This window comes from Microtus oregoni, unplaced genomic scaffold (assembly GCF_018167655.1).
Source record: "Microtus oregoni isolate MIOR12 unplaced genomic scaffold, Mior012 000008F_ref0000371, whole genome shotgun sequence".
Classification (NCBI taxonomy): Eukaryota; Metazoa; Chordata; class Mammalia; order Rodentia; family Cricetidae; genus Microtus; species Microtus oregoni.
The window spans coordinates 39,247,259-39,269,212 of NW_024543067.1; the positions used below are offsets into that span (position 1 = coordinate 39,247,259).

General features: G+C 39.8%; 1 protein-coding gene across 4 annotated transcripts in view; it reads left to right on the forward strand.

The window, feature by feature from the left end:
* The window catches only part of Bbs9 (Bardet-Biedl syndrome 9), a 426,448-nt gene that overhangs the window by 193,182 nt on the left and 211,312 nt on the right, over positions 1-21,954 (forward strand). For 2 of the 4 annotated variants that reach the window (XM_041657113.1, XM_041657112.1), the window contains exons 11-16: positions 1,349-1,425; positions 4,844-4,897; positions 10,652-10,754; positions 12,206-12,310; positions 14,386-14,400; positions 21,814-21,954. In XM_041657113.1, coding sequence (XP_041513047.1) covers positions 1,349-1,425; positions 4,844-4,897; positions 10,652-10,754; positions 12,206-12,310; positions 14,386-14,400; positions 21,814-21,954 — 495 coding nt within the window. The remainder of the gene's footprint in view (positions 1-1,348; positions 1,426-4,843; positions 4,898-10,651; positions 10,755-12,205; positions 12,311-14,385; positions 14,401-21,813) is intronic. The other 2 variants (XM_041657114.1, XM_041657115.1) reach the window with 2 other exon arrangements.

Sequence of the window (21,954 nt, forward strand, 5' to 3'; positions counted from 1 at the left end):
TATGGTATATGCATGTGTTTGTGGTATATGTATGTATATTGGTATATGTATATATGTGTGGTGGTATCTGTATGTGTATATGGTATATGCATGTGTTTGTGGTATATGTATGTATATTGGTATATGTATATATGTGTAGGTATCTGTATGTGTATATGGTATATGCATGTGTTTGTGGTATATGTATGTGTATTGATATATGCACATATGTGTGAGGGTATCTGTATGTGTATATGGTATATGTATGTGTCTATGGTATATGTATGTGTTTGTGGTATATGTATGTATATTGGTATATGTATGTATGTGGGGGTATCTGTATGTGTATATGGTATATGTATGTGGTAAAATAGTTCAGACATTGCTAAAAGGATAAACATGGGAAGCAAATCTCTTTGACTATAGAACCTAGTTCCAGTCTTTGGCTACAAGCTTTATTGAGTTTTGAGGATTTCTTAAAAATATGAAGTCTTATGAATACCTTTTACACAGATAAGCTCATGTTAGATGTACATCTTGCTGTTTAAAATATTAAGAGGTATATCTGAGTTATTTCATGTCAGTTTACATGGGTTAATGAAATTCTTACTGCTCTGGACCTTTGGATAATATAGATATTCATATTTTATTTAATCATCTTGTAAAGATACATAGACGTACATAAGTCGTTTTAGATTTTATCGATTATTAATACCAGAGCCCCTCCTTGGGTGAGCATGTGCACGGTGAGTTCTTGGGTGTGCACCTGCTGTCAGAGGTGAGTTCTTGGGTGTGCAGCTGCTGTCAGAGGTGAGTTCTTGGGTGTGCAGCTGCTGTCAGAGGTGAGTTCTTGGGTGTGCAGCTGCTGTCAGAGGTGAGTTCTTGGGTGTGCAGCTGCTGTCAGAGGTGAGTTCTTGGGTGTGCAGCTGCTGTCAGAGGTGAGTTCTTGGGTGTGCAGCTGCTGTCAGAGGTGAGTTCTTGGGTGTGCAGCTGCTGTCAGAGGTGAGTTCTTGGGTGTGCAGCTGCTGTCAGAGGTGAGTTCTTGGGTGTGCAGTTGCTGTCAGAGGACCTTTACACTTTGCATCCTGATAGTCGCAGCCTACTTTCTGTCCAGCGGGCTGTACCAGTTCGGCTTTTGCCAGCAGGGAGAGACTGCAATTCCCAGTCCTGGGTGCTTATCGGCTCAGTGCTTAGGTCATACTGGAGGAAAGCAATTTTTGTTCAAAGTGTTATTGAGGGAAGAATTACCATAAACTTTTGATTCTCTAATTCATTATATCTTCAACTCATGAGTGTTTACAATTTGGTTTTTGTTATAAACTGTATACATCAATTTTACTTTATGATTAGATATATTTTTTAATTACAGGTGTTTGGCCCATGACTGAAAGAGAAGATGACTTGAAAGTCTCCGCAGTGGTCTCCTCCAGCCTTGATTCTGTGTCTGTAGGTATACTTATACACTCTGAATCGTGCTCAAATTGCTTTAAATTCTGGGCTCCTTGGTAGGAACTTATGAAATGATAACACACTTCAGAGTTTGTTACTTTCTAGATCAGCGGTTCTCCACCTTCTAATAAATACTGCTACTCTTTAGGACAGTTCTTCATGTAGTGGTCACCCCCAACCATAAAATTAGATCTTTGCTTCTTCATAACTGTAATTTTGCTACTATTATGAATTGTATATAAATATCTGATATTCAGGATATCTGCTATGTGACCCTTGTGAAAGGGTCATTTGACCCGCACAGATTGACAGCCACTCATTGTTCTAGGTGAGAACCATTCTTGTTTTCTTAGTGCCAGAAATAAGTGTTTTAGAAGTATTTGTTTACAAAAGGAGTGAGAGGTGGAGGGGCAGAAAGTTTCTTAAATCTTCTCAGTACTGTATTACTGAACATGCCTCCTTGATCTTTTAGAAAGTCAATGAGGTGGGGCTGGAGAGATGGCTCAGTTGTCAAGAACACTAACTGCTCTTTCAGAAGCCCCATGTTGGTTCTCATCACCCAGCAAGCAGCTCATTACTATATTTAACTCCATTTCCAGGGGATCTGATACCCTCTTCTGGCCTCTGTGGACCAGGCACACAGCATTGTATATAAACCGGCAAAAAAAAAAAAAAAAAAAAAACCAAAAAAACAAACCCATACATATAAAGTAGGAATTAGTAACACTTGGGGAAAAAAAGGTTTAATGAGGTAATGCTTTTGAGCAGTCCATATCCAGGTTTGATGATTCATAGTCTTTTATAAGTCACTGCAGTAATGACGCAAGAGTGTAGCACACACACACAGCAGTGAGGGTGAGCGTGTAGCACACACAAATACCTGGTCCAGAAACTGTTTTTCCCTGTCCTGGAATGGGCTTTGTTGAATTGTTACCAGTGCCAATATCATCACTTACACTTTGTTTTTCCAACATCACTCCCACCATCTCCTCCCATCCCCCACCACTCATCTTGCTCACGGCCACACCCTTCGGACTTGCTGTGCATCGGGTGCTCTCTATCTGTTGCTGAGACTGATTAAAATGGAGAAACAGGAAGGCCGAAAGGGACTATTCCTTCATATCCTGTTTACTCTTCCACAGAGCACTTTTCTGTGTATAATTATGTCGCATTGCTTGAGGTCTGTATGGAATCCATTAAGTTTATATGTATCTCTGTCCAAACTTGATCAGTTTAGTGCCTGAACTTGGACATTTTCTGCATTTAGTGTTGATATCATCATGTAATTTTGCCTTGGAAATGTGTTTGCTATTTAAGTATCATAGCATAATATAACAAGTGGTTGTCAGAGCCTTCAAAGATAAACTTTTGCATAACCAGCCAACTCAAATTATGGTAAAAATCACGTTAATGTTGCTATCGTATAGTGCATTAGGTGCAGTTAAAAGCAGCAGGAACACAGTGTGAAAGAAACATTGGCCCAGCTCCCTCTCACAGTAGAGCCTCTGTATGAAATGCCCCCCCTCCCCCCCCCCCTCGCGGACACCGCTTTTCACCCTACCTGAAGGGTGTAGTGAGAGGAACTAAGTTAGCTGATGGATGTTCACACATTTTCTTTCTTTCTTTTTTTTTTTTTTAATGCTAGGATGTTCTTTATATTTCAAAAGTAAGCATCACAAATTTGGTCCTCACCGTTGGTATAGAAGTTTTGGGTTTTTTTTTCTTTTTTTTAAATTTATTTATTTATTAAGGATTTCTCCCTTCTCCCCACCACCGCCTCCCATTTCCCTCCCCCTGCCCCGATCAAGTCCCCCTCCCTCATCTGCTCAAAGAGCATCAGGGTTCCCTGACCTGTGGGAAGTCCAAGGACTGCCCACCTCTATCCAGGATGAGAAGTATAACAAAAAGTTTGAAGAAATGAGTAAATATGTACACACATTTTCTTACTATGAAAATGTCTCCTTTTTCCTATGTTGGCACCTCATAGAATTGTTTCTAGGCTCTCTGGAACATAGACTATTTGGAATGAGCAATTCTCTTTCTGTCTTTAGGAACAGTTTGGTCTACATGTTGTAATGTATGTTTCCTGATTGATAACTTCGGGTGCTGTTTCTTCTTCATTGATGTTGCTTTCCTCCTTCATTTTCTATCTTGTTGAACTTCCTGCTTCATTTCCTCTGTCTTGCTGAACTTCCTGCTTCATTTCCTTTGTCTTAATATATATATATAGTCGAGGCAAGGTTCCTCTGTGTAGCCTTGGCTGGCATTTTTTTTCTTATGAACTTTTAGACTATCACACTTACTCTACTGGAAAACATTAGCCCGACAGTTTATGTGGCTGTGGAGCCATGGTGTCTTCTTACAGTCACTTCTCTGGCTCTTCCTCATATTCCCCAGATACTACTGTCCTTTAAATGTCTAGGTGTTTAGACAAGGAAACAGAAGATGCTTCCTTCTAGATCTGTGGGCAAATGTGAAGTTGTTTCCTGCCTGTGGGTAACATAGTACTAGAGAAGAAAGCTTGGGTTAATATTTATTTGAATCACTATTTTACAAGTGCAAATCTCTGAAATCAAGTAAATTTTTCTATTGGAATAGGGTCTTTTGTAGTGGAGATGATCTCCACTAGCTCGTCTTCCTCAGGGAACAGCTTTATCGGGGTTCTAACGTGATGTCCTGTGGAGCTGTAGGTAGAATATGAATTCCTCAGCTCTTAATTCTTCAGATGCCCATGGCATCATAATGATCTCTATTTAGAATTAGTTATTGGTTTTATATAAAAGTTCAAATAAGATGTACAATAGATTTTATTTATTGACTGTTCACAGTCATTATAATCTTAGTTACATATCTTATGTACAAAATATTAACCTGAATAAAGTGGCTTTTCATATAATATTGTAGCATAATGTTTCTATGGGAATTACTAGGAGAGATTTGTCCATATAAAGAACTAGTTAGTAGCATTAATACTTTTCAACATTCAAGTGAACAACGTTGCCTAATCCTTCTTTCCTTTTTTTTAAAAATATTTATTTATTTATTATGTATACAGTAGTCTGTCTGCAGACCAGAAGAGGGCACCAGACCTCATTACGGATGGTTGTGAGCCACCATGTGGTTGCTGGGAATTGAACTCAGGACCTTTGGAAGAGCAGGCAATGCTCTTAACCACTGAGCCATCTCTCCAGCCACCCCCCTTTCCTTTTTGATGAGTGGGGTTTAATACCATTCATGCTTTCCTACATGAACGTTTCCAAAATGTCCTCAGGATTCTTAGACTGTCGTTAGAATGACCGACCCTTCAGCTAGTTTCCTGGTGACGGTGGGGAATGTCTGTTTCACCCAATATATTCACTTGGTTTTACTACTGTTGAAGTCAGTTGGAAAACTTTTCTCAATTCTGTGTTTGCAGCAAGCCACTAATGTTGAAGTTGGAGCCGACTCTGTTCCGTCCATCACAGTGAAGGTATGGTACCAGCTTTAGACTACAGAGTGCAGGCAACAGTGTGTATTGCATTGCTCTTGTTACTGCTGTTTTCCTGTGTTTATTGACATGGAAAATAAATGCTTAAAATCCATCCGTTTTCTTCAATTTTGGTAGCGAATAGAAAACCTTTGTTGTTCCCTTCAAATATAAAAGCTATAATTACATTTATAGAAGAAAAATCACACTCACACACACACATATGAAAAGGTGTTAGACTTTTCTCATCCCTTCTTTAAGAGTATAGCACGATATGGGCTCATTTTTCTGGAAATAAGTTTTCTTTATGAGACGTAAAAGTCTCATGAAGGTTGTCACTTACAAAGTTTTCTTTATAAGACTTTCAAGTTGTGTTATTGTCATCCAGTTATAAGCCAGTCAGTTGGCTGTAGCATCATGTATGGATTGTGAAGGGATATTGGAGATGTACATGTATATTAACAATCATTCTTTTATTATGATTACATGTGTGTTTAAAAGAATTCTCAGGCATTTATCTGCTATGACATTAGCTTTAAATGGATGCATTTATGGCAAGAAAATGTGAAATGAAGAGGCTATAGAGTAATGACAAATTGATAGTCTGGACAAGTAGGACATGAATGATGTAGTTTTGGTTAAGAGGTTCGATATTGTCACTGTAGAGTTTAGAGCGAGAACTCAAATGTGGCGTGTTCTCAAGGCACTTAAAGTGTGGTAATCGGTCAGCACGCTATTAAGCTGGAAATATTTATCACTGTCCAGACCTCAGAAGCCAGGAAACGTTGTGGATCTTGGCGATTCATTTAGTCAAAACTTGGACCAAGTTTCTGTTTACTCAGATTATAGCTTGCTGTCCTTGGAGAAGCTTAACAAGGTAGGAGGCTTTAGCAATTGTGTTCGCTTACACTGGCCCAGCGGGTGGCCCAAGTGTGGAGATCTTTGGTGAGGCTGAAGCAAGCCCCGTCTTAGAACTCTTTCCTAAGCTAAGTTTTTTTGGATTCTTGCCATCAGAAACAAGGGTGGTCTTTCCCCAGCCTCCCTTCCCCTCCCCAATCACAGACCCTTCTGGGAAGGCATTAATGGCAAGAAATCAAACACTTAAGAAATAAGTAATTGCAGAGGTGCAGGAGTGACCTATACGTCTGTGGACGGGCTGTTTGAGTTCTATGTGATGGTTTTGTTCAGACACAGCCGTGCCACACTCAAGGATCTCACTGCATTGCCAAAAGAAGTCTTTTGCCCAGAGCACATAACGCCGTCCATGTCTTCGTCCTCACCATCTTGCAGGAGTCATCACTGTAGTGGACACACCTTTCCCTCCCACACGTTTGCTAGGCTTCCATCTGCACCAGCCACCTTGCGGCGATGACGCGACTTCTGGAAAGTTTCTTCCGTTAACCATGCCTTGATCATAACTCTTCTTCTTAGTGCCATGGTAAAAGTAGAAGAGAGACCATGGCATCCCAGGTCACATGACATGTGCCAGACTTACATAGCAGACAGTATGATTTCCTGATCCTGTCTGATAGTCTCTATACAAATTTCTGCTGTAAATCTCTCCTTATGGCCTTTTCTAACAGCAGCAGCCAAGATATATACCCAGTAAAGTTTCCATCATAATAAATCCAGTTAATTGAGAAAATTTTTCCATCCGTTCCAAACGAATGAAGATGTGGCTACCTTGAGTATGTGTGCATGATGCGTGACCATCTGTTCCAGGCAACAGGCAGAGTGCTTGTTCATACCTGGCCTGGCAGGCGTATTTATATACCTAGGGTAAACATTTGGTATTATATTTCCCAAGGATTATATTTTATTTCTTTAGAATCAGAAAATGGCATGGAAAGTTCTTGTATTAACATTTTATATTTTCTCCTTAATATTCTACAATTATTTTCCTTTAAAAATATGAGGTTTATGATTTAGCCAAGTCTTTAATTCACTTTTTGGCTCACAAACAACTATTCTTTGTTACTGTGGTTATTTTTGTCATATCTCTTTGATTTGTGCTTTGAAAGTGCCTTGACCATTGTTGGATTCAATAAATCTGATGTGGGAGCCATCACGGTTGTTCATCTAACCCAGATGCACACCCTCTTGTAACAATGTGAGATTGTGTGATTGCTGTCTGAGCCGCCATCATTCTGCCAGCAGAGTCAGGCTGTCTGCTCCTTCCCCAACAGTTTGTTATTACTACAGGGAGTTGTTGCTCTTGTGCTCACATGATGCTCCTGAGGGCGGGTTTCAGCCCTGGTACCCACTGCCTTGGCGGGGTTGCGTATTGTTTACTTTCTCTGCAGTGCAGTTCTAAAGTGTAAAATGGAAACCTTTTATTTATAAAGTTATTCATGATTTAATTACTGTTGCATAACGACCCGGGCCCTGGGTTTTGGCAGAGAGCAGTTTAGTTACACTTCTCTCCCTTTTAATTAGTGGCTTCAGGAAGAAGTGCTCAGCTCTCAGCACCGTGGTTTTTCTGTCTTGTAGGATGTGCAGTGTTGGTCCTCATTTCCCATAGCTGTGACGATTATGGGAGATAAGACACACAAATCACTCACAAGCATGCTTTATGAATCTAGAAAGCCACTGTGGCTATTACATTTAATTATGTATTTGGAGAACATTGTGTTATTATTATAATAGAAGAATACTTAATTGTATCCTGTTAATTTACGAGTCCAGTCAAAGACGCTGTCAGCTGGCCATCTCAAAGACGTCATGTGTGCCACTCACACAGCTTCTTTTAGCCACAGTCACCTTGCGGGTGTTGTCCAAATGGCCAGGCATTGCCGACCAAGTTTTGTTTCTGGTGTGCCGGGTACCTTGAGCAGGGTTTTTACAGTAAAAACCCAAGGATACATTGCTTATTTTCTCTGTTTATCATATGTATTCGCTTCAATAATTTTCTCTTAAAACCATTACTTTACATGTGAAAACATTTTTGTTTGGATTATTTTTAGGTTGTTTAGAGAACATCACTTAAAATTGATCATAACATTTGCTGACTTCAACTGTGTGCACATTATGTTTGTAGGTCAATTATACAGTTTTGTAGATTTTATATTAATATATTTGTGTAATTGAGGGACAAGTGATGCATGCCTTTTACTTAAGAGACCAATCTAAACAGATTTCTTCATATGAAGACATCATTGCACCGTGTCTGTTAACAATGGCATGTGTCGACCTCACGTGGTAGGTCGAATCTGGTAACTAGATTGAACTTTTCTGTAGCAAAGGAAACACAGGAAGAATCGTTTTCAACCCACCACTCATTCCAGGTTGTACATGAGGATCACCTGAGGAGGTGTAGCAATCTCAACACTTGAGACTGCCTCCATATCTTCTGAGTGATCCGGCTAAGACTGGTGGTTGGCTGTCTATTAATAGTTAGACAAAGTCATCTAACACAGACAATTCCAAGAGACTGAAACCTTTAGGAAATCAAAACCAACAAGAGAAGATATCCAATGCAAAGCAGGCATATCATTCTTTGATGTGCCCTCACTGACATGTGGTACTGTACCCCAGTGAAGATGCTCAGGTCTGATGTTGCTACGGACACCTCTTCAGGAGAGAGTGAGACACCCTGACCTCCTGTGCCCACACCATCTTCTGGGCTAACTCTTATCCCACAGACCTTAGCTTTTGGTTTTACAGGGGTAGGATTTCTTAGCATCACCAAGTAAGACAAGCAGTTTGGAATTTTAATCCCTCAAGAACAGAGTGGTTAACAGGCTTATTCTTTGATAGTCTAGAACTGGTATGTCATACTATTTTTGTGATTAGCCACAGAAGAAAATGCAGTGCTTTGATAATAAATCCATGTAAGTGAGAAAATTATCAGAGCAATTGCTCTTTGTAAAAATAAGTATATTGATACTAGATAAGATAAATAATCCATAATAGTATAAGTGTGTTTAAGGAAAGAACAAACACATTTATGCCATTATGCAGTTTCTCACTACAGATGAGAACAACCGTTTTCTTTCTTCTCTACTCTGAGATATCACTATATATAATTTTATGGTTCCCGTGGTGTGTAGCATCTTTACAGATTTGACTAACCTTACCCCCACCTAATTTTAGAACCTTTTATACCCCTGAAAGAAATGGCAATAACCACCAATTGTCTCTTTTTATCTCTTTTATTTTGAGGCAAGTGCCAATCTATATAAATTTTTGCAGAGGTTTCTCATTCTATTTATTTTATTGAAAATTTAAATAGAATTTTTTGGGTGTTTTAGAGGTAGGGTTTCTCTATGTAAATTTTTGATATAATATTTTTATTAATTGATGGAGGATTTTATACTGTCTAGGTTGATCATATGCACGCCTCCCATCTCTGATCCATACCCACCCACACCTTCTGTTAACTTTTTTTTTTTATAGACCACTAAGTTCAGTTTGTTCTGCCCATATACTCATAGATATGGGCCATCCATTGGAGCATGGTCAACCTCCACCCCTAAAGAAAACTGTCTCTCCATGTCTCAGAAGCCATCAGCTGTCCATCTCTCTTCATCTCGGGGTGGAATCCTGTGAGCCCCTTTCTGCTCCATGCTGGAGTGTTTACTGGCTTGATCTTATCCAGGTTGTCTGCAGGTAACCATACCTGCTGTGAGTTCCTGGGCGCAGTGGTCCTGCCGTGTTCAGAGATAGTTTTGTTCCTGTCTTTCCAGCCTCTAGCTCTCAGTGTATTTCTGCTCCCTTTTCTGAGGTGGTGCCTGAGCCTTACATGGGAAGGGGAGCCATACATTTTATGTAAATAGAATTATACTGTATGCGATTATTTGTGACTAGCTTTTTTCCTTACTTAATATAATATTTTTTTAGTTTATGTGTCAGTTTCATTTCTTTTTCTGAATATTATTTTGCGGTATTGACCATGGTTTGGTTGCCCATTGAGATGGACGTTTGGCTTATTTATACTCTTTAGCTATTACGATTTTTTTTTTTTTGCTGTGAACTGTTATACATGTTTTACCAGGTTTCCTAGTTATTGGTTAATTACTTTGAGTTGGTTGTAGTAGTTGGCCAATTTGGATAGAGTGGACTTTTGTAATCTTAACAATCTGTGTGTCCTCGGGATGTACTCACTCATACTGGTTTCTAGCCATAAACAAAGGACATTGAGCTTATAATTCACGATCCTAGAGAAGCTAAATAAGAAGGTGAATCCAAAGACAAACATATAGGCATCCTCCTGAATATTAACCTTCATCAGGCGATGAAAGGAGACAGAGACAGAGACCCACATTGGAGCACCGGACAGAAATCTCAAGGTCCAAATCAGGAGCAGGAGAGGGAGCACGAGCAAGGAACTCAGGACCGTGAGGGGTACACCCACACACTGAGACAATGGGGATGTTCTATCGGGAATTCACCAAGGCCAGCTGGCCTGGTTCTGAAAAAGCCTGGGATAAAACCGGACTTGCTGAACATAGCGGACAATGAGAGGACTACTGAGAACTCAAGAACAATGGCAGTGGGTTTTTGATCCTACTGCACGTACTGGCTTTGTGGGAGCCTAGGCAGTTTGGATGCTCACCTTACTAAACCTGGATGGAGGTGGGTGGTCCTTGGACTTCCCACAGGTCAGGGAACCCTGATTGCTCTTCGAGCTGATGAGGGAGGGGGACTTGATTGGGGGAGGGGGAGGGAAATGGGAGGCGGTGGCGGGGAGGAGGCAGAAATCCTTAATAAATAAATAAAAAAAAACGAAAAAAAAAAACCCAATCTGTGTGTTCCCAGATCACCCTACAGAACCGAGTGGTGTTGCAGAAGGTGAAGTTGTCCCTCTACGTGCAGCCCCCGCTAGTGTCCACGTGTGATCAGTTCAACTTCGACTTCGCAGGTGGGCTCTTGTGTGTCTTGGTGTTTTCTGCAGCGCGAGCCTTTTCAGCGGTGCGCTTCATTTATGGCTGTATTTCTTTCCTGGATAGCAGCACTGAGATCTTCCAGGGAAGTACGTGGTGGCAGTGTTTCCCAGTTATTTCCCTCCACGTGTCATGTGTGGATATTTGATAAGTTATTTTTAGATTATGAATTTCTGAGTACATTTTTTTTACTAGCTGTATCTGTTACTGTATTTGAATACTCTAATTTGGACGACTTTCTCCCTGTCTCTCTCTGAGTGTGTGTGTGTGTGTGTGTGTGTGTGTGTGTGTGCGTGTGCGCGTGTGTGTGTGCGTGTGTATGTGTGTGTGTTGCTGGGGACTGAAGCTTCATGCCTACAAGGTAAGAACTCTATCAGCTGAGCTATGTCCTCAGTCAGCCCTGTATGTCATTTCTTTAATGGTGTTTCCTTAGTGTCTCCTGGAGTGAATCAGTGGCATTTGAAGACAGACCGCTGGCTATGGATTTGGTTCATATTTGAATCCTAACTCCTACACTACATGATTTGGGCAAACTATTTTAGTACTTAGTGCCTGTTATTTTAACTGGTCAACAGAGAGTAATAACAACTATATGAAAGGATTTTTGAAGATTTAATTAGAAAATGAAATTATATAAAGAATCTAATAGTAGGGGGCTGGAGAGATGGCTCAGTGGTTAAGAGCATTGCCTGCTCTTCCAAAGGTCCTGAGTTCAGTTCCCAGCAACCACATGGTGGCTCACAACCATCTGGAATGAGGTCTGGTGCCCTCTTCTGGCCTGCAGACATACACACAGACAGAATATTGTATACATAATAAATAAATATTTAAAAAAAAAGAATCTAATAGTATATAAAATAGTAAACGTCATAAATGCAGATCATTAAGGATTCTTTATATAGAATTCCACTTGAACTTCTTATAAGTTGTCATTAGTCCAATTAGAATGATCTCTTAGTTAACTTTTTAAAATTTCTTTTAATTTTTTTTGAGACAAAGTCTCTCAGCATAGCCCTGACTGTCCTAGAACTCACTGTTTAGATTGGGTTGGCATTAAACTCAGAGTGCTAAGATTCAAGGTGTATTCCACCATGCCTGTCTTCTTTTTCTATTTTTAAACAATATTTCCAATTTATCTTTATTATTTAAAACATTTCCTAAGTTTTCTTTCACAAATTGTTATTTTAATTTTTAATATCTAGTTTTGGTTTCTGTTCACATGTGTTTATGCTTGCCATGGTTTACAGGCCAGCGGACAACGTGCAAGAATGAGGTTTATTCCTACCACGTGTTTCTGTGACGATTGTGTGAGTGGCTGTCTAAAGTGCTTGTTGAAATACCCAGCATGTAGTAAATGCTATAAAATATGTACTTATTGTTAATAATTGCCCCACCATGTAACATGTATAATTTTTATATTTCCTAATAGTGCCAGATATGACCAGCGTAGTAGCATTTTCTGTCTACCTGAAGAGAAGTTACTTACCATCCGAATTAGAAGGAAATGTGGTTGTTTCTTATTCCAAACCAACAGGTAAAACATAAAGCGATTTACAAATTTAGAACTCGAATTTATGTTAAATGACTTAAGTGTTTAAGGTAGAAAAGCAAACAACCAAAGACTGTTCTTTTCTACTGCCAAGTACTGATGCGCTTACTTTCATGTACCGTGTTAAAGTCAGGTGTGTTCATATGACTTCCGTGTGTACCGTCCTCTCCTTTCACTTCATCGCAAATATGATGAATGTTCTCCAGATCATGCTTCGTGATCTAAACCAAAAAGCCGGTATGAATCAGTGAAAAAGCACAGGTTACTGTAGCCTTAAGCCACTCTTCAGTTTTAGATAGCTTTTCAACTCCGGATACCACCCACCCTCCACGGTAGAGTATTGAGGACCAGATCTGTTATGTTTTCATCTGGAGTTCAAGTCACTTTTCATTTTTTTTTAGATTTAAAATTTTTATTTTTAAAATTAGCCTACAAGTTTTAGATATCTTTAGATTGTTATTATGATTAGGCTCTCTGGAGTCTAGGAGTGATTATCCTGTTATAAGCTTGAACGTAGTTGACTTTGGTATGATTGTCTTTCCTTCCTTGTGTGGCAGTTATTGTACAGTAACAGTTTGATGTCAATTGATCGTTAGAAAATAAACATTAATAGGTAATGCTTTAAAAGATATTTCAGTGTAGTAGAGCTGGTAACCAGATATTGCAGCAATCTTATATTTGTCTTTTAAAAGCGTTTCTGGACAGTTTAAGGCTTATTTTTCCAGTTAAATAGTCACATAGTTTAAAATCCCAAGGCTTTTATGCTTAGCTGCCTTGGCCTTGCTTACCACTGTATTCTCCAGTGAATCTTCATTTCATCCACAGGAAGTGGTTGATGCTCTGATATAATTTCGTAGCTTAGGTGTATTTGAAGAACTGAGTTTTGTTTGCTTTTTGGAGTACTTTAAGTTCAACCGTCTGGATGTTTGTTTTTACCCAGCAGTGGCCACTTTATCTGTTTCTGGAATTCTCAGCCCTTAGGGCTGAATAGTCGCTTGTTTGCTTATGCAGATGTGACTTGAGGAGGAGGGAAAACCTGATAGAGAGTTGAAGGAGGGCAGACGTTTTGTGATTTCTGCCAAGGTTGTTGAGGTTTTAAATGTTTTTACTTTGAGTTCTGAGAAACAAAAATAAATATTTTGCCGCTAACTCTTGATCTTTTATCATTAACAACGTCAGAGTAATCGTTACAGTATTGCACAGTTGGTTACAGAGATGGCTGATCTCTTAGTTTACATAATTCTTTCATTAATATTCAAGGAAAAGTAGTGATACTGGTTGTAAAAAAAAAAAAAAAGGAACAGCAGACTCAAAAGGACATTGGAACAGCGCAAAACCAGCCAGGAGCCCTGTGGTTACAGTTACCATTTTGCTCACATTTCTTTTTGTTTGTTTGTTTTTGTTTTTGTTTTTCGAGACAGGGTTTCACTGTGGCTTTGGAGCCTGTCCTGGAACTAGTTCTGTAGACCAGGCTGGTCTTGAACTCACAGAGATCCGCCTGCCTCTGCCTCCCAAGTGCTGGGATTAAAGGCGTGCGCCACCATCGCCCGGCTCACATTTCTTTCTTATGGATAGAATTTAGAATATGTAATGTAGAGGTCTAGACATGATTTGGTTCATAAATTAACACTGAAAGTGTGTACAATAAGAACAAAAAGACTGGCCTCAGAGCCTGAATGAGCATGACTCCAGAGTGGTATCTACAGCTATCATGAGAAGAAAGAACTGGAAATATTAGCATTATGTTTTCACATCTAACGTAATATTCCTCATGTCACTTCGACACTGTTTTTTTTTTTTTAAACCATGTTTATACTGGAGTGATATTCTCATGGACTTTTGAGACCGGAGGTGCAAACACATTGTTGAATTTCATTTACTTAGGGTTTGCTCTTCAAATAAGGGTTTTGTTTTCTCAGGGGTGTATGTACTATTCTTGTGAGTTTAAATTATGTTTTAAACAGATGTGTTTCAGATTCGTGTTGTAGCTTTACCATGTACGGATAATTAGTTTTCATTCTCTCTCTCCCGCTGTCTTTTGTATTGCTTCTGATGGACAGATCGAAATCCCGATGGTAAGTTAAAAGATAAACTGGAAAATGAATTTTCAGACTAAAATTTGTTGTTAAACTCATTGGTCATTACACCATGAATCAACCCTTTATGTTAGCTTATGCTGTAACAGACTTCTTTAGGGTGATGTAATGTTTTAATCTTGCTATGAAGGGGAGTGTGCCTGTTTCAAGAAAGTTATCCTTATAAGTGAGGTGACGCTAAGAACAGAATGACTTTATAAAGAATTGTTTTGTTTTTAGTTGCATGTGTGTGTCAGGTGGGTGTGTGTGTGTGCATGTGTGAGCACAGGTACCCTTGAGTCTGGAGAGGGGCTGCATCCTTTGCAGCTGGAGTCATGGTTGGATGGGAGCACAGGTACCCTTGAGTCTGGAGAGGGCTGCATCCTTTGCAGCTGGAGTCATGGTTGGATGGGAGCACAGGTACCCTTGAGTCTGGAGAGGGGCTGCATCTTTGCAGCTGGAGTCGTGGTTGGATGTGAGCACAGGTACCCTTGAGTCTGGAGAGGGGCTGCATCCTTTGCAGCTGGAGTCGTGGTTGGATGGGATCTGCCTGATGTTGGGAACTTGAGTCCACTGGAAGAACGGCTTTGCTGAACCATCTCGTCAGCCCGAAAATGCCTGTGTTGGGAAACATCAAAAATGTCATTGGCAAATTTTTGCTGAGAGTCATTAATGAATGTTCTTTATTAGATTATTTTGCCCACATTAAAGAATAGAGAATTAGAAGTGTACATGTCAGTAAATTTTAAATGTCCTACATGCTCAGATAGACTGACCTTACCTGAAAGAATGCTGTGTGCATTCCTATACACCTGTCCTCCTGTCTCATCAGAGTTCCTGGAAGATTGGTCTGGCCAAGCTGACCTTGCCTGAGTCCCTTTGCCATAGTGCACACATGTCCAGGCTATGCTAAGTGTACGTTTATTTCTTACATTTTCCAATAGATGCGAGCTCTTTAAGGGTAGAAATAAATGTCTCATCTTTGAATTATAGAGTATCAGGGTACAAATAGACATTTAAGTATCTCTTAATTTACTTTTCTTTTAAGATATATAGATTTAACACAGGAGATTATCTTTATGAAGATACCTGAAGACAAGTTTTAGATAATAATATTAAAACAGCAACATTTGCTCAAAGAATTTTTGTCTTTTTGTTTTTCTTTTATTTTTCTTTTCTTTTTTCCCTCCCTCCCTCCCTCCCTCCCTTCTTTCTTTCTTTCTTTTTTTTTTTTGAGACAGGGTCTCTCTAGATAGCCATGGCTGCCCTGGAACTTGCTCTGTAGACCAGTCTGGCCTCAAACTCCCAGAGATTCTCCTGTCTCTGCCTCCTGAGTGCTGGGATTAAAGGCATGCACTACACCCAGCTTCTCATACAATCTTGATGACCCCAACAGTTTGAGTCATATAGCTTGTATTAGCATGTGAGCTGAAGGCAAGCGTATATTTATATGAACAATGTCCTTTTTATGTTTTGAGACAGGGATTCTCTGTGTAACAGTCCTAACTTCCTGGAATTTGCTTTGTAGACCAGGCTAGCCTCGAACTCTCAGAGATCTGCTTGCCTCTGTCTCCCAAGTGCTGGGATTAAAGTTGTGTGCCACGACTGCCCGACCTGAGCAGTGTCTTAATAATCTTGTAGATGTGTAGCTTAGTAATATGAAACTTACTTGATGAATTAATATTTAGTTGAAATAAAAACCTAATATTATTTAAATTCTGATCCTCCAGAGTGTGTGTAGCTAATACAATTTTAATTTAAATTTTGTAAATTACTGTATTCTTATTCAAGTGGGTAAGTTTGAAGGAATCAGTAAAGGTTGTTGCTGAAAGATAGTTACCCCTTTCATCAGAAGTTCAGCTCAGACTGTGAGAAGTATAAATCAGAATGGAAATTTCCATATTTCAGTATACAGGTGATGGTGATGTTTGATAATTTCTTTTGATGTTGTTTGAATTATTATTAAATGCACAGGAGCAGAGCTGAAATGTTCAACTGTATCTAGTAGTCAAAAGCCCCAGTTGCTCCTCTCAGCTCTTATTCACATACATTCTTTGTTTCACAGACGATCGTTCCCTGTCTGGGTCTGGCCAGGCCGTGTTGCAGAGAAGCAGTTCTGTTCTCCCATGTCAGTGAGAGGGAGTGAGGTTTTCTGTGGTCCCGCAGGAGTTAGCCTCCACTATCTCTACATTAAAGCTGCATGCCATGGGCAGAGTGAACAAGACTGTAGCTGAAGTCAGTGTGTAGCAGTCACCGCAGGAGCAGTCGGGGAGTCCTGGCTTCCAGGCATCCCTGCTGTGTCGACTCCAGCAGTCTCAGAAAGCCTTCGCAGGTCTTCTATACAAGTGTAATGTATAGATGTGACTGTCCTGTTCGTGCGCGCGCGCGCGCACACACACACACACACACGCTGTCCATTTTATTTTTCAAGCGCTTTTTGGCTTCCTATTTGAAAGTGATCCTGGCCTGGTGTGTGTGCCAGGTGTAATTAGAATTTTAGTATTGGAAAATTGCTCATTCAGGAGTGGTTTCTCTCTGATTGATAAATGGTTTTGTGATTAATTGCATTGTAGTAGTTGTTACTATCCATTTCCTCTAGTGGATTATGGGAAAGGAAGCATATGAAAGAGAGGTGATTATATTTGCTTAAAAATTCAAAATCCTATATAGCAAAGTCAGACTGATGAATGACTACACTGGGATCGAAATCAAACGAACAATGAGCATTTCTCTTCTGCCAGCTGAGGTTGCAGAGCTGAACTAGCCAGCCAGGCAGACGGGTTTTGCCAACAGCACAGAGGAGGTGTCGCTGGTGGTGCAATGGATTAGGAGCAACCAGGCTTTTCAGCCAGCCTTGAAACCATTCCAAGAGCAACACTGAAAAGGTCTTTATTTTAATTTTTCTTTTTTTTCTTGAAACAAGGCTTCCTGTATCCCTGGCTGGTCTCGAGGTTGATATATAGCTAAGGGTGACCTTGAACGTTTTATCCTTCTACCTCTAAATTCCAAGAGCTGGGATTAAAGTATGTGCCACCACATAAGGCTTCAAAAGTCTATTAAACTGGGCGGTGGTGGCGCATGCCTTTAATCCCAGCACTCACGAGGCAGAGGCAGGTGGATCTCTGTGAGTTTGAGGCCAGCCTGCTCTACAAGAGCTAGTTCCAGGACAGGCTCCAAAGCTACAGAGAAACCCTGTCTCAAAAAAAAAACAAAAAAACAAAAAAAAGGGCTATTAATACATGTAATTTTTTTTCCTTGAAAAAAATTCTGTTCTTTTATGTGCATGGATGTTTTCCTGCATGTGTGAATGCACTTTGTGCCAGTTCCTGATGCCCAAGGAGACCAGGAGAAGGCATAACATCCCCTGGAACTGGACTTACAGATGGATTTGACTCAACATGTGGGTGCTGGAAATCAAACTTGGCTTCTCTGGAAGAGCGGCAAGTTCTCCTAACTATGGAGCCATTTCTCCACTCCCTCTTTTCTTCTTCTTTTTAAAAATGTTTATTTATTTATTATATAGACAATGCTCTATTTGCATGTTTGACTGCACACTGAAGAAGGCATCAGATCTCATTACAGATGGTTGTGATCCACCATGAGGTTGCTGGGAATTGAACTCAGGACCTCTGAGGAGCAGTTAATGCTCTTAACCTCTGAGCCATGGCTCTAGCCCCTCTGTTTTCTTTATTATAAGCATGTGCACACTGAGCCATCTCTTCAGCTTGTTTCCAGTTTTGAACCCCTACATTCTCCTCAGTTTCTTGAGTTTAAAATAAAGCCAGTGTTTTTGATCATTCCTAGTTTTTAAATCATGAGTCGAGTCCACGTAGCTGGTTCAAGTGGTGCAGAGGACAGGACACAGTTTTTGAAGAAAGTTTGTTTGAACCATTGACTTAGAAGTTAGTTGGATGTATATATAAGTACTGATGGTATAAAGAGTTAGGACCAGTTAGGCTTTTTCAACCAGGTTCAAAACCTTTCAAGAGCAACACCAAAAAGTCTTTATTTTAGTTTTCTTAAAACAAGGTTTCATGTATTTGGTTTGAACAATTAGCTTAGAATTTAGTTGAATATATATATTCACACACACACACATACATACGCATGTATGAATGTATGTATGTATGTAGTCTTTATGTGTAGAATAGCTAGAAGGTAAAAACATTTTTTTGTCTTATTCATTTAAGATTAAAGAGATAGAAGCATGTTTTGTTATTTTGTCTATTATCTATTAACCGGGGTTATAGCTTATCTATTATAGTAGAGACCTATTTAAGACTTCACCTTCATAATTTGGGGAATGTATGTAATATATGGGAATTTCTTTAAAGTTAGCAAGGTAGCACTTTGTGATTTTTACGTGTGTGGTGGAATTGATGGCTGTAGCATGGAAAGTGTCTTCGAGTGCAGTACAAAGTATGTCAACTCAAAACATTTCATCATTGTCAGTACAAACACATACACCCTGGAGCCCTCACAGCGCATCAGGCAGTGATACCTGCTATAGTTTACAGTGGAATTCCAGAGTGAATTTAATATCTGTTGGTTAGGAAGAAAGTCAGAGCTGGCTAAAAATGGATGGGGATGAGATGGTGTTGCGAAGGATGGCAGGTATGGTCCACAGGACCTGCAGGAGCATTTCCTTGCCTTCCCATCAGTCGGCTCCACATTGCTGATGCTCTCTCCCTGTCGGAGGAGGAAAGAAGACAGAAAAGCACCTCCATCGTCAGTGGGGATTAAGCTTCCCAACTCAGTCAACTTGACACAATATATTTCTAATTTCAAGGCTCTTGTCTGGGTCAGGTAGCCATATTTTAACTGCTTCTGCTTTTGCTATTTTAAAGCTCTCACTGACTCCAAAGAATGAAGACTTTAGTGTGCGAACCCACCAAATAGGGAGACATTCTGAGCTTTCCGTTTCTGTACGGGACTTCAATACGATACAGATTGCTGTTTTGTTCCCACCTTTCATGTTATCTTGTCAAAAACAGAATCCTAGAATTAAAAGGGAGCAAGCTGATTTTTAGATTTAAAAATAATCATATAAATTTAGTTTCATTCTGTTATTTTACAAAGATTGAAAAGTGTTTTAAAACAATTTTGAGATTTAAATTAATCAACGTTGTTGTTTAGTTCAGTTACCTGCTTAACTGTCCCTGTATGAATACTGACAACACTTAGGACTAAATGACTAGGCTTGAGTTATAAAAATTAGAGCTTAAAGTTGTGATGTGAATTAACTGTGATAAAACCTAATTTTCCTAAGCAACAGTTCCAATATTAATGTGTAAAGTTGTCATAAATCTCAGAAAATCTCATGTGCATTGTACTTTGACAGTCATAATTCATTGAAAATAGTTAATATAATTTGAATCCTCAATATGTAGAAAAGCTAAGGTTTTAGAACGTCTTGGGTTTGAGATATGATAATACAGAGTCTCATGAAAACTAAGTGTTCTTTGCTCTAATTTTAACTGATAGTCATTGGCTAAGGCTAGACCTTTGAAAAGCATAAATAATTGTCTCAGTAGTTGAATGATTTTTATGGTGTCTGATGGGTTGGGTCTTAAAAATATGCTGCTTAAAGATAGACCTCATGCTTACGCTTCTTTCAACTCTTTAAAAATGTTTATCAATTTTTTAAGATTTTTATATAATGTATTTTGATGATATTTACTTCCGTCCTCCCTCCCCCCAAGCCTCCAGGTTCACATCTTCCTTCTCAGTCCCCCTCTATCTGGTGTCTTCTTTTTTAAAATCTCTAGCCCCCCAATTTTTATTTATTTATTTATTTTAAGGAAGACTGTGTTACAGAAGACATCCTGGTCCTTTGGCCCTCACAGTCTTCCCATTTCCTCCTCTGTAATGTTCCCCGAGCTGTAGGTGTAGGTATTGTATTGTTGATGTATTCAGTGGGGACAGGTACCCTGTGTTGAATTGTTCTTAGCATTTTCACAACCTGTGGCTTTCTGTAGTGATCACTTTCTGCTGGAAAAGGAAGCTTTCTTGAGACAGTGAGCGCTACACTTACCTGTTGTCCACTGAGAGGCTGAGGGCTCCACTTACCTGTGATAAGTATTTGGAATGTAGTTAGAAATTACACTGGCTTAGAAAAACGGCAGCAGTAGGTTCACTTGCTCTCATGGCCTTCCCCGGCACAGGTCGTTGGTAGTAGCAGACATGAATTCTCAACTGAGCAGGCCTCAAGTTAGATGTCTGTTGTTTACTTCCAGCGTGGAAGCCACCACTATTGTACCTTTTACAATATTTTCCTTTTCTGGTCATTTGTGTGTGTGTGTGCGTGTGTGTGTGTGTGTGTGTGTGTGTATGTGTATGTGTGTGTGTGGTTTATAGGCATTAGAACCTCTGTAGGACTCTTGATTGCTGTTTTCTCTTGGCACCTTGCATTGCTCCGTGCCATACTGTAAGACCTAGTCCTCAGGTAGCCAGCTAGGTCAGCTCCAGCTCGACTCCTCTAAGTCCTTTTTCTGGGAGACAACCAAGGGCAATTGCAATAAGCTGTATGCTGTAGGGTTTTTCTTGAAACAGCTTGAAAGGTGTCCCATGTCAGGCACTTGGATTTTTGATAGCTGGTCTGTGTTTGTATGTGGGCAGCATCGTCATGACTGTGTAACTTTAGTTAAAAGTATCTTGGTATACAAATACATTTATGTATATTATATGTGATTTTGATTGAGCATAAAGTATGATTTTCTATGGCTTTTTCAAGCACCCTTGGTATTATTTATCCCTCCTCCTTCCTCTCTCTGTGTCACCCCTCACCTAAGTACATCTTCCTCACCTGATTTTATTTTTCATTTAATAGCAACTGTGTCATATGGGTCCCCTCTACTTTTTTGTTTTGTTTTGTTTTATTTTGAGGCAGGGTTTCTCTGTGTAACAGCCCTGTTTGTCCTGGAACTCGCTCTTGTAGACCAGGCTGGTCTCGATCTCACAGACATTCACCTGTCTCTGCCTCCGAAGTGCTGGGATTCAAGGCGTGTGCCACCCCCTCACCATTTCCTGTCCTAGAACCTCTGCTCCCCTCCATACTCTATGATGCTATGCCCCCCCCCCTTGTATCTGCAGTTACCTCAGGTTGTATACTCACATTGAAAGATTCAGAGCTAGGGTTGACAAATAAGAGAAAACCCTTTCTAGAATACCTCATTCAATATAATATTTTTATTTCTGTTCTTTTACTTGAATTCTATCTCTCTCCCTCCATCTCTTTCATGCTAAAAAATAATAATGAAATAAATCTGGATCCTAATAGTGCCTACCAGTTACTTGACTTGAGCTAAATGGAGGCAGGCAGCAGACTTCCTAGTGCTCCTGCTCAGAACACACAGTGTCTCTTCCTAGATGTTTGTCAAACATTCATTTTTATTTTTATTTTTGTAATTTCAGGAATTCCTCGGGTTATCCAATGTAAATTTAGACTTCCCCTGAAACTCATTTGCCTGCCAGGTCAGCCTTCAAAAACTGCAAGCCACAAACTCACTATCGACACCAACAAGCCTCCGGTCAGCCTACCCGGCCTCTTCCCAG